Source organism: Ammospiza nelsoni, chromosome 5, assembly GCF_027579445.1.
Source record: "Ammospiza nelsoni isolate bAmmNel1 chromosome 5, bAmmNel1.pri, whole genome shotgun sequence".
NCBI classification, from domain to species: domain Eukaryota; kingdom Metazoa; phylum Chordata; class Aves; order Passeriformes; family Passerellidae; genus Ammospiza; species Ammospiza nelsoni.
The window spans coordinates 722,761-735,225 of NC_080637.1; the positions used below are offsets into that span (position 1 = coordinate 722,761).

A 12,465-nucleotide genomic window follows, 5' to 3' on the forward strand; every position below is an offset into this window, starting at 1 on the left:
CTGGGAATTGCAGGGATTGCAGAAAAAGCAGGAAGAGAGGATGGAAAAAGGCTGATCCTCAAAATCGGTGAAATCGCTCCAGGGGAAAACCGGGAGGTTGGATGGACACAGGTGGAAGGGATGGGGACATGGAAAGGGACATTCCGATGTCACCAGGAGCCGGAGGATTCCCAGCAGGGAATCCCAAACCAGCATGGGATCCTGGTAAAAGGGCTTGTAAAAGCCCAGAATTCCCAAAATTCCAGCGCCACTGGAGATGGGCACTGCCTCGATTCCAGAGGATCCCCAGATGGCCTCAGCTCAGGATGAGGGAAGGGACGTTGGGTGACACCTGGCTCCTTAGGGAATCACACTCTTGGGCAGGGAGACACCCCTGGATCCACTCCCAGTACTCCCAGTTTGGATCTGCTGGAGAGGCTGGAGTGACCCCAGAATGCTCCTGGACACTTCGTCCCCAAGGCCACCACCTGGAATGTCACCTCCTGTGCCAGCGCCATGTGCCGGAGCAGCTGTGGCTGGGATGGTTTGGTTGGAAAAGCTTTTCCCATGGGAAGGGCTGCCCCTGATCCAGAGCTCCTGGCACCTCACTGAGCCCTGACACCCACAGGTGACAGCAGGTGACACTCGGTGACACCGGCTCATGGCTGCTCTGTGGGGCCGCGCCTGAAGGGGCAGGACAAGACTCGGAATTTTGGGCCATTTCATGCTGGGATTTGATATTCTCAAGCTTTTTAAGGGTTTGGGCTCCCATTTGGAAGGTTTGGGATAGTTTTAGGGTTGGGGGGGTGAGGCAGAACCAGGGTGGCGTTGGTGCCACCATGTCCTGTCCAGGGGGTGCCATGGGCCACCTTTGTCACCTCCTGAGTGGGACAACACCTGGAGATCCTCAGACATGGAAAAGCCCCAGAAAAACCCATCCTTGGTGCTTGGCCAGGAGAGAACACGGAGGGGGTGACCCAGGACTCGAAATTGTCACCACAGCATTGTCATCTCAGCATTGTCACCATGGGGTCATCATTGTCACCACATCATCATTGTCATCACAGTATTGCACCTCAGCATTGTCATCATCACCACAACATCGTCATTGTCGCCACAACGTCGTCATTGTCACCATAGCATCATCATCACAGCATCATCAACATGGCATCGTCATTGTCACCACACCATTGCCACCACTGCATCGCCATTGTCACCCCTTCGTCATTGTCACCACAACATCGTCATGGTCACCACAGCATTGTCACTGTCATGACATTGTCATTCTCATCACAGCATCATCGTCAGGACATTGTCATTGTCGCCATGGCATCATCATTGTCACCACAGCATTATCACCACAGCATTGTCACTACAGCATCCGCATTATCACCACATCGTCATTGTCACCACAGCACTTTCACTGTCACAGCATCATTGTCACCACAGCATCATCCTCAGGACATCGTCATTGTCACCACAGCATCCCCATTGTCACCACATTGTCATTGTCACCACAGCATCGTCATTGTCATGCCGTCATTGTCATCACAGCATCATCATCAGGACATCGTCATTGTCACCACAGCATTGTCACCATGGCATCGTCATTATCACCACAGCATTGTCACCACAGCATTGTCATTCTCACGTTGTCATTGTCATCATGGCATCATCACTGTCACCTCACCATCGCCATTGTCACCACACCATCACCATTGTCATCACACCACCCCCACCGTCACCATATCATTGCCATTGTCACCTCATCATCGCCATTGTCACCACGGGGAGGGGAGGACACGGAGCAGCAGGAAGGGCAGAGCAGGGGGAGCAGCCACAGCCACGGCACGCCAGGAGCCCATCCCACAACTCCCACTGACATTCCAGCCCCTCCGCCGAGCTCCCAAAGCTCCGAGGTGTCCCTCAAAGCCACATCCGGCTCCTTGGCAGCGTCACCCGCCCGTCCCCGACCCTGGCCACGCCCGGCTCTTACCGTGCGGCCACCACCGGCGACTTCTTGCCGGGATCCAGGGCGGAGCCGGCCGGTTCCTCGCCCAAGGAGCGCGTGTCCTTGTTGAGCTGCTGGAGGCGGGAGCTCAGCTCGCTGATCACAGTTGGTTTGTCCTCTTCGGCCCCGTGGCCGGGCCTGCTCTCCATGGGGTCCCCCCATAGCTTGGACCTTCTCTGAAAGAGGTAGCGTGGCCGGGCCGCGCTGGTGGCCGCCAGCGTGGCCGCGTGGTGCTGGGAGATGAGCTCGCTGTCCGAAGACTGCTTCAAAAGTGGGTCCCTGAAAGTAACCGGCCCCTTGCTGAGCTGGGACTTGAGTTTGGGCTTTGGAGGCACTGGTGGCTTCTCGAGTAGAAAAGTTTGGCCGTCGGCGAAGGACGTGTAGGTGTCGGTGGGCTCGCCGCTCTCCGAGGACAGCGTGGACATGCTGGAGACCGTGGAGATGGTGCTCGTGGTCTCCAGGTGGTGGTCGCTGGAGCTCCTGGTGTCCACCTCTTCCACTCCCGAGTCCGCCGCCGACTCTGGGGCCGCGGGGGCGTCCGAGGGCTTCCCTGAGGGTGTCGCGCCGGGGGGAGAAGGTGCTACTGCTGCCGCTGGCAGGGACGGCGTGCTGGGCGCGGCCAGGTGGCTCACGGGGGTGCCGGGGGTGGTCACCAGGACCCCGTTGGCGAATTCATCCGGGGGCGGCACCAGCCCGATCTTGGCCAGCTCCTCGCGGGTCTCCTCGTCGCTGGAGGACAGCTGGGCGGGCGGGAGGGTCACCGTGTAGGGCTCCACCTCCTCCTCCGAGCTGCCCTGGCCCAGCGCCTTCTCTGAGGCCGGGCTGACCGGTGGCTTCCCCACGGGGCTGGGCTGGGGCTCGGCCTTGGGGGACTCGACCGGCTCGGCGCAGACCTCGGGCACGGCCGGGGTCTCCTCCTTGATCTCCAGGCCTATCTCGTCTTGACCATTACTGGTGGCGTGGACCATGATGAGGCCGGCGGTCTTCTGCTGCGATGTGTCCACGATGCTGATGATCATGGACTTCTTGTCCTCGGGTTTCTTCTCCTCCTTGCTCGGCGTCTCCGCTCGCACCTCGGGCTCCTTCCGCAGGGTGGTTGGAGTCCCCCAGGGGCTCTTGGTGGGGGTCAGAGCGCCGGCGTCGGCCGCCATCACCGCCTTCCCTCCAGGGGAGTAGGCGGGGGACACCAAGCTCTCCAGGTCCCCCCTGTCCGGTTCTTTGGTTTGGATGTCCACAAACAGGGGCGCGGCTCTGTCCGAGTCGGGGCTGTGGATTGGGGTGGGCGACCGGGATGGGACTTGAGTGGACAGCGCCCGTTCCCTTGCGGCCAGCGCCAGCGCCAGGGGCGAGTTGGGATCCAGGGGCTTTCCTGTCAGGGGGTGGATGAAGGTCGAGGAGGAGCTGCTGATTAATGGCTTTAAAGCTGACACGGGGGACGGCAGGAGGACGTCCCGGCTGCCCAGGAGCCGCTCGTCGATGGAGCGCGATTGCTGCAGCGACGGCATGTCGCTGCCGCCCGGCGCCGGCCCCTCGATGGCTCCCACCGACAGGAACACCGTGGATTTCCTCCTCTCGTCCAGCCGCCGGTCCCGGTCCTTCATGACGCCGGCGGCGATGGCGGTGGCGAAGGGGAGGCCGGCGGCTTCCACCTGAGCGATGCTGGGGTGGTGCTGGTAGTCCAGGCGGTGGCCCCGGCGCGTGGGCGACGGCTCCCGGGAGGAGTAGCCGCCGGTGATGGCCAAGGCCGCCCGCTCCTGGGCATCCTCCACCTGGAGCTGCTTCACCAGGGGGCTCTTCTTCCTCTGCGGCTTGGTGGGGGCGAAGAGGCTCACGTTGAACTGGCCCATGTTGGCGTAGGGGTTGTCGATGACCCGGCCTTTCCTCTTAAGCTTCTCCGGGGGCGTCGCCGCCGGGCCGGGCCGCGGGATCTCGGTGGGTTCCACGGGGAGGTGGGAGGAATCCTGGAGGATTATCATGGAGCGGGCCCTCTTCTGCCGCTCGGGGTAGGGCATGGAGCCCCTGGCCTGGTCGTACATCTCGGCTGCGCTCAGCACCTGAGGCAGCCCGTGCAGTTTGGCCTCTAGGCCCGGCTTAAAGCTGGACCTGATGGTGTCGTAGGCCCGGCCCGGCGGCGGCGGGGGTGAGAAGGACGGAGGGGGGCCGGTGTCGAAGTAATAGGGGGAGGGGGGCGGGGGAGGGGCAGTCTGAGGGGGAGGGGGGATCCCGTGGCCTTCCCGGACCGTGTCCGTCATGGAGGTGCTCCGCGGGAACTTCCCGTCCAGCAAGGACGCCGCCAGCTTCTCGTCTTCCCCTGGAAAACAAGGAAAACGGAGGAGTTGGGGATGAGTTTGCGGTCTCCGGCTGGACAACGAGGAAAAGAGTGGAGTCAGGGAGAAGTTTCCCATTTTCCATGTGGAAAATAAGGAGAACTAAAGTCAGGGATGAGTCTTTGGTCTCCACCTGGCAAACAAGGGAAACAATGGAATCAGGGATGAGTTTCTGGTCTCCAGCTGGAAAATGAGAAGTTAAGTCAGGGAAGGAGATTTTTGTTTTCCCCTGGAAGAAGGAAAAGAGCAAAGTCAGGGATGAATTCTTTGGAAAACAAGGAGAGAACTGGAGTCAAGGAGAAGCTTCACATCTCCACACAGAAAACAAGGAAAAGAGCAAAGTCAGGGATGAGTTTCTGGTCTCCACATGGAAAACAAGGAAAATAATGGAATCAGGGAGAAGTTTCTTGTCTTTCCCTGAGAAACAAGGAGAACTAAAGTCAGGGATGAGTTCTTTGTCTCCACCTGGAAAATTAGGATAGAAGTGAAGTCAGGGATGAATTTGTTGTCTCCACATGGAAAACAAGAAAAAGAGTGGAGTCAGGGATGAGTTCCTTGTCTCCACTTGGAAAACCAGGAGAGAAATGGAGTCAAGGATGAATTTGTCTCCATGTGGAAAACAAGTAAAAGAGCAAAGTCGGGGATGAGTTTCTGGTTTCCAGCTGGAAAACAAGGAAAAGAATGGAGTCAGGGAGCAGTTTCCCATTTTTCACCCAGAAAACAGGGAGAGAAATGGAATCGGGGATGAGTTTCTGGTCTGCACATGGAAAACAAGGAAAACAATGAAATCAGGGAGGAGTTTATTGTCTTCCCAAGGAAAACAAATAAAACAGGGGAGTCAGGGATGAATTTCTTGTCTCCCCCTGGAAAATAAGGATAGAAGTGAAATCAGGTATTAATTTGTTTTCTCATGGAAAACAAGAAAAAGAGTGGAGTCTGGGATAAGTTTCTAGTCCCTACCTGGAAAACCAGGAAAAGAGTGGAGTCAGGGAGAAGTTTCCCATTTTCCACCCAGAAAACAAGGAGAGAAATGGAATCGGGGATGAGTTTCTGGTCTGCACATGGAAAACAAGGAAAAGACCAAAGTCAGGGATGAGTTCCTCATCTTCCACCTGGAAAACAAGGAGAACTATGGAATCTGGGATGAATTTCTTGTCTTCCCATAGAAAACAAGGAGAGAAGTAAAGTCAGGGATGAATTTGCTGTCTCTGGAAAACAAGGAAAAGAGTGGAACCAGGGATGAGTTTCTCATCTCCACCTGGAAAATGAGGAGACCAGTGAAGAGGACATTCCGAGAGAATTCCCAGACTGGAAATTCTGGGACAAATCGGGAAGTGGCTGGGGTTGTTCCTCCCACCCCACTTTGCTCCCAAGACTTTTCCTCTTTCCAAGCCTCACTGGAAAAAGCTTGGAGAAACTTCCAGTGGAAGCTCTGAAACTGGAGGAACCAGCCGGAATTCCCAGGAAAGCCGTGGATCCCCCCAAATCCCTGGAAGCACCCAAGGCCAGGTTGGAGCACCCTGGGGTAGTGGAAGCTGTCCCATGGAAAGGCTGGGAATGGGATGAGCTTTGAGCTCACCCCAATCCCAACCATCCCACGATTCCTTGAGAGCCTCCCCACAGCCACATTCCCGTGGGATCGGCTCCCACGGGAGCTGTTCCCGCCCCTTCCCGAGCAGCTCCGGTGACGGAAGCGCCGCCACCGCCAACGTGCCAGACACCCGAGTGCCACCGGCACGGGCGCGGCTCCCGTCACACTTCCCGCTTTCCCGAGGGGTGACATCTGTTCCCGAGTGCCAGACTGAGCCCGGCAGGGTCTAGCAGGAATTCCTGCTTTTTCAGGGAATACTCGGAGACGCTGTGAAGATTTGGATGTTAAAGCAGGAACAAACCAGGGGTGGATTGGGATGATTTCAGGGCCTTCCCAGCCCGAGCCATTCCGTGATCCTAAAATCCATTCACGCCACAATCCCCCCCTCCATTCCCAGCTCCAGCCTCATTCCCGAGCCTGGATCCGCCGTGCTCACCTGTCCTTAGGGAAAATTCCTCCTTCCCAATCCCTCCTCCGCTCTTCCCAAGCTTTCAAACGGCTCCGGAGAGGATTTGGGCTTTTTTTATTTCTGGCCTCTGGAGCGAATTTTCCTTTATGGAAAATGCTCTTCCAGTGGCACCGAGAGGCTCCGGCAGCTCCGCCCGGAATCCGTCAGCGATTCCACCCGAGGCAGAATCCAATGGGGACAAAAGGGAGGAATTTGGCACTGAAATTCCATCCCATGCTGTTGGTCGTGCTGGAAACTGGGCTATTTTTGGGAATTGGGGATGTGCTGTGGGAATAAAGAACCGGCAGCATGGAACGGGTTCAAAGGGAGCCTGGACAAAGCCATGGAAAATGTGCCTTTCCCAAGCTTTTTGAAATCCCGGAGCCGAGGCCAGCAGGGGGAATTTGGGAGAATGATCCCGTTCTTGCCCTTTTTTCCTTGGGAATCTGGGAACCTGCACTAGATGGAGCCGTGGAATGTTCTGGGAGCAGCAGGAAGATCCCAAAATAAACCTCAGTCCTGCCTTTCTGAGATTTCTGGGAATAGCTGGGAGGTGACACAGGGATATTTGGGAAGATCTGAGCACCATCCCTGGGCCTGGAATGTCCCAGGACACAGAATAGGGGAGCTGGGCAGGAAATCTAGTGGGAAAGCAGGATCTTCCCTCTGGAATGTCCTGGGAATGGCTGCCGGATCAGGGGTGACAATGGGACATCCAGTCCTTGGATCCAACCCTCCTCCATTCTTCCCTACATGAGGAGGGGACACTATGGAAAACCACATCCAAGGAATTGTCAAATGCAGGGAATACCATGGAAAACCACATCCCAGGAATTATCATGTTCAGGGAATACTATGGAAAACCACATCCCAGGAATTTCCAAGGGCAGGGACACTATGGAAATTCACATCCGGGGAATTGCCAAGTGGAAGGGACTCTGGCAAATCACATCCCAGGAACTGACAAAGGTAGGGAATGCTATGGAAAACCAGATACAAGGAATTGTCAGATGTAGGGAATACTATGGAAACCACATCCAAGGATTTGCCATGTTCAGGGAAAATGACAGAAAATCAAATCCAAGGTATTGCCAAATGTAGGGAATACCATGGAAAAAACACATCTCAGGAATTGCCACATTCAGGGAATACTATGGAAAACCAAATCCCAGGGATTGTCAAATGTGGGGAATACTATGGAAAACCAAATGCAAGGAATTGTCAAATGTAGGGAACGCTATGGAAAACCACATCCATAGAAATTGCCAAATGCAGAGAATACCAGGGAAAAACCACATCCAAGGAACTGCCAAATGCAGGGAAAATTATGGAAAACCAAATCCAAGGAGTTGCCATGTTCAGGGAAAACGACGGAAAACCGAATCCAAGGAATAGCAAAATGAAGGGAATACCACGGAAAAACCACATCCCAGGAATTGCCACATTCAGGGAATACTATGGAAAACCAAATTCCAGGAATTGCCAAGGGCAGGGGCACTAGGGAAAACCACATCCAATGAATTGCCAAGTGAAAGGGGCTCCGGAAAAGCACATTCCAGGAATTGACAAAGGTAAGGAAGACTATGGAAAACCAAATCCAAAGAATTGTCAAAGGTAGGGAATACGACGGAAAACAACACCCCAGGAATTGTGAAGGGCAAGGAGCACTATGGAAAACCACATCCAAGGGCAGGGAATGCTCTGGAAAACAACATCCAAGGAATTGCCAAATGTAGGGAACACCATGGAAAACAACATCCAAGGAATTGCCAAGCAGAAGGGACACTACGGAACAGCACATCCCAGGAATTTCATGTTCATTCCCACCCAGCATTCCTGCCCTGTGGCAGCAGCTGAGCCACAGCCATGGGATCATTCCCAGATCATCCCTCGGTTTTCCAGCCATTCCCAGGAGAAGGAGCTGAGCCACCTTGGGTGTCACTTTGGCAGCAGCTCCACTCCTGGATCCTGGAACTGCTCCCTGGATTTGGGCAGGGTTCCTTGGAAAAGGGAGCTCGGAGCAACCATGGAATGGGGGAGGAACCATTGGAGATTTCGTTGGGAATGTTCCCCAGGGATGTGTCCGGCTGGATCAGGAATATCTCCAGGGAAGGAGATTCCACAGCCTCCAGAGTCCGGATGTTCTTCCCATGGAAAAATCCTGGAATCTGGGTGGGAAGGGACCTCAAATCCCATCCCAATCCCATCCCATTCCAAGGGCAGGGACACCTCCCACTGTCCCATGCTGCTCCAGCCCCAGTGTCCAGCCTGGCCTTGGGCACTGCCAGGGATCAGGGGCAGCCCCAGCTGCTCTGGCAATGCCAGCCCAGGCAGGAATTCCATGGCTGCCCTCTGGCAATGGGAGCCATTCCTGGAGTTCCTGCAGGTTCTGGAAGGTCACAGCTGGGTCACCCTCGATTTTTTTTCCCTTTTTCCCTTCTCCAGACTGGACAATCCCAATTTTTCCAGCCTTGGATCATCCTGGTTCCTCCTCTGGAGTTGTTCCAACAATTCCATGTCCTATCCCTTCCTCATCTTCCCATCCCTCCAGGTCCCTCTTATCCTGAGGATCCCAGACCTGGATCCAGCTCTCCCTGTCCTGCTGGGAATGCTCTTCCCAATCCATCCCAAGATCCCACCGGCCTCAGGGACAAAGTTTTTCAGCAGATCCTTCTCCAATGAGCCACTTCCCAGCAGATCCTTTGGAATTCCAGTGGAGTTGCTGGGTCCAGGGAAGGTTTTTCCTGAATTCTGGGGCTGTTTTGTTTCATCCTGCCCAAATCCTCCCCCCATCCCAGCTGCTGTGGCCAAATTCCTACAGAACCTCAGGAGAGGAGGGAATTCCTCCCAGGAATTTTAAGGAGCATGGAAAAGCAGGATCTGTTTATTCCCAGCACGGATGCTCCAGAGCCGAGCTTTATTTACTTTTCATGGAATTCTGCCTGGGAATCTCCAGAGGGGGGTAAAAGCCACCAGCGATCCCCTGGGAGCAGCCTGGAATGCTGGGGGCTGGATCAGGTGTGGAGAATTTTGGGACTGGGCTCCATCCCTGCAGCAGCTGGAGCCTGGAGATGCTCCTGGAATTCCCAAGGGAATTTGTCCTTGGAAAAGATCTCTAAAGGATCCTCAAAGATCCTTAAAAGGGAACAAATCCAGAACATCCGGCTCTTGGACAGAATTCCCAGAGAAGCTGCGGCTACCCCTGGATCCTGGGATGCGTCCAAGGCCAGGTTGGAGAAATCTGGGATGTGGAATGTGTCTCTGTCCACGGAAGGGGTGGGAATGGGATGGGATTAAGGTCCTCAAACCATCCCAGGATTCCACGATTCACCCCTGGATCTCAATCCCTGTGTCCCAGGAAAGCACAGGGTGTCCAAACCTTCAACTTCCCAGTGAATCTGGAATTTTGGGAGCTGCTCCAGGCTCTCAGGAGGGATGGGAGAAAAGTGGGAATATCCTCTGGGAAAAGTCCCAAATGTCCTCCTATTCCCAGGAATTTTTTAACCCCAAATCAACCCCTCCCTTTGCTGTTTTCCATGGAATTCTGCTCCCTTCAAACCCCACCCGGGGCCATGGGAGACTCCCGCTCTTCCCACGGAACACCGGGACATCGCTGGGATCAAATTCCGGAGCTCGGGAATAAAGAGCTGGAATCCAAACAGAGCCACCAGTAAGGACCAGTAAGAACCAACTCCCAGCATTCCCTGGAATGGGAATGGCGCTCCCAGCGTAGCCTGGCAACCCCCGGAGCCATTCCTGGTGCACTCCATGGAATTAATCTCCAAGGAAAACACAAAGCCTTGCCATGAAAGCTCCTGGGGCCGTTGCCATAACAGCCCAAATCCCTGGAAAACCTCATTCCATGCATTCTTTAGTGATGGATAAGGCTGGGATGAGGGAGCGAATCCCAAAAAAAGACCTGGAGCAGGAGGGTGCAAATACTGGAGTGGGAAGGGGAAGGGAATCCGCATCCTCTGGAGCCCAGGAATGGGAATTTCAATCCCCCGGAGCCTAGGGATGGGAATCTCCATCCTCTGGAGCCCAGGAATGGGAATCTCCATCGTTTGCAGCCCAGGGATGGAAATCTTTGTCCTATGGTATCCAGAGATGGGAATTTCTGTCCTCTGGTACCCAGGAATTGGAATCTCCAATTTTTGGTATCCGTGGTTGGGAATCTCCATCCTCTGGAGCCCAGGGATGGGAATTTCCATCCTTTGGTGTCCAGGAAAGGGAATCTCTGTCTTTTTGTGTCCAGGGATGGGAATTTCCATCCTCTGGAGCGCAGGGTTGGGAATTTCTGTCCCGTGGCATCCAGGGATGGGAATCTCCAATTTTTGGTGTCCGGGGGTGGGAATCTCCATCCTCTGGCACGCAGGATTGGCCCAGGATTCCCAGAGCAGCTGTGGCTACCCCTGGATCTCTGGAAGTGTCCCAGGCCAGGCTGGAGCACCCTGGGATAGTGGAAGGTGTCCCTGCCCTTGGAATGGGGTGGAATTTGGGAATCTCGAGGATCCTTCCCACCCAAACCATTCCAGGATTCCATCCCGGATATCGCTTTAACACCAGGACACTTCCCAGCTTCTCCCAACATTCCCGATGATCCTGAGGGGTCAGAAATCCCTCCCATCCCTCCAAAGGCAGCAGCTCCACCCTCTGGAGTTCTCTCCGGGAGCCATGGCAGCTCCGCAGTCTCCGGAGTGTTTTTAACTCTGCTGCCGGAGCAGATGGCGCTGGCAGAAATCTTGGAAGTCTGACAGGAATTATCTCCCCTCCCCTTCCCCCCACTCCTTCCCTTTCTCCTCCAAATATTCCTCCCATCCCGCTTTTTTTTTTTTTTTTTTTTTTTTTTTTCCATTTTCCTCCCATCCTTGCTTTTTATTCAGGGATTTTTTCCAGGACTTTTTTTAAAATCTTTTTCTCCCATTTTTTTTTTCCCAGCCAGCCAGGGGTTAACCACCTTTATCCCGGGAATTTTCCCCAGAATATTTTGGATCTTTTTCTCCCATTTTTTTCCAGCCAGACGGGAGTTAACAACCTTTATCCCGGGATTTTTTCCTGAAATCTTTTCTCCCAGTTTTTTTCCAGCCAGCTGGGGGTTAACCACCTTCATCTTGGGATTTTTTCCCCCCTCTGGAATATTTTTGATCTTTTCTCCCTCTTTTTATTCCAGCCAGCCAGGGGTTAACCATCTTTATCCCAGGAATTTTTTTCCCCCTAGAATCTTTTTGATCTCTTCTCCCTGGGAATCTGCAGTGCTGCTGTAATACGCAAATGCCAGGGAATATTTATTCCCAAAAAAACCCATCCGAGCGCTGCTTTTCCATCTCCTTCCTCGCCCGTGCAGGGATTTTTCCCCGGGAATCAAGTGACTGCGCAGCTCCTGGCCGTGGGTGTGGAATGACAGCTCAAGGACTTCTAATTCCAGCCCCATTCCCACCCGATTCCTCCCTCTCCACCTCTTTTCCATCCCCGTTTCCCTGGAATTCCACGGGAATGGTTTCTTCCAGGAGCTGCTTCGGGTTTGGGGCTGGGTCCCCTCCATTCCAAGGGTTGTCCTCCTGTGGGGATGGATCTGGTGCTCCTGGGTGGGATTTTTCCCTGGATTTTTTGTCGGGATGTGCTGTGGCAGCTGCAGCCATTCCTGCCTGGAGCAAGGATTCTCCCACTGGGATTTGCTGGAGATTCAAGGAATGATTTTAATCCCTTTTTTTCCAGGGGGTTTGGCTGCACGGGCTGGGAATTCCTGGGAAGGTCTGGGATAACCGGGATGTGCTGGGAATTCTCATGGGGGTGTGAGCACAGAATTCCCAGATTACTGAGCTGGGAAAGAATTCCGAGGTCACCGATCCAAGCTGGGCCTGACCCCCACCAGAGCCCCAAGTGCCACCTCCAGGAATTCCTTGGACACCTCCAGGGACGGTGACTCCAAAGCTCCCTGGGCAGCCCCTGCCAAGGCCTGACCCCTTTCCATGGAAAACGATCCCAAATCCGGGAGCTGGGCCTGCCCTGGCCCAGGCTGAGGCCGCTCCCTCTCTTCCCGGGGCTCATTCCCTGGAGCAGATCCCGATCCCCGCTGCTCCTGGCAGCAGCTGGGCAGGCCCAGAAGGAC

The 12,465-nt window shown here is 54.7% G+C and overlaps 1 protein-coding gene across 1 annotated transcript in view; it reads right to left on the reverse strand.

Moving 5' to 3' along the window:
• The window catches only part of SHANK3 (SH3 and multiple ankyrin repeat domains 3), a 128,662-nt gene that overhangs the window by 14,004 nt on the left and 102,193 nt on the right, over window positions 1-12,465 (reverse strand). The window contains exon 22 of the mRNA XM_059471730.1: window positions 1,976-4,301. Within this exon, the coding sequence (XP_059327713.1) occupies window positions 1,976-4,301 (2,326 nt within the window). The remainder of the gene's footprint in view (window positions 1-1,975; window positions 4,302-12,465) is intronic.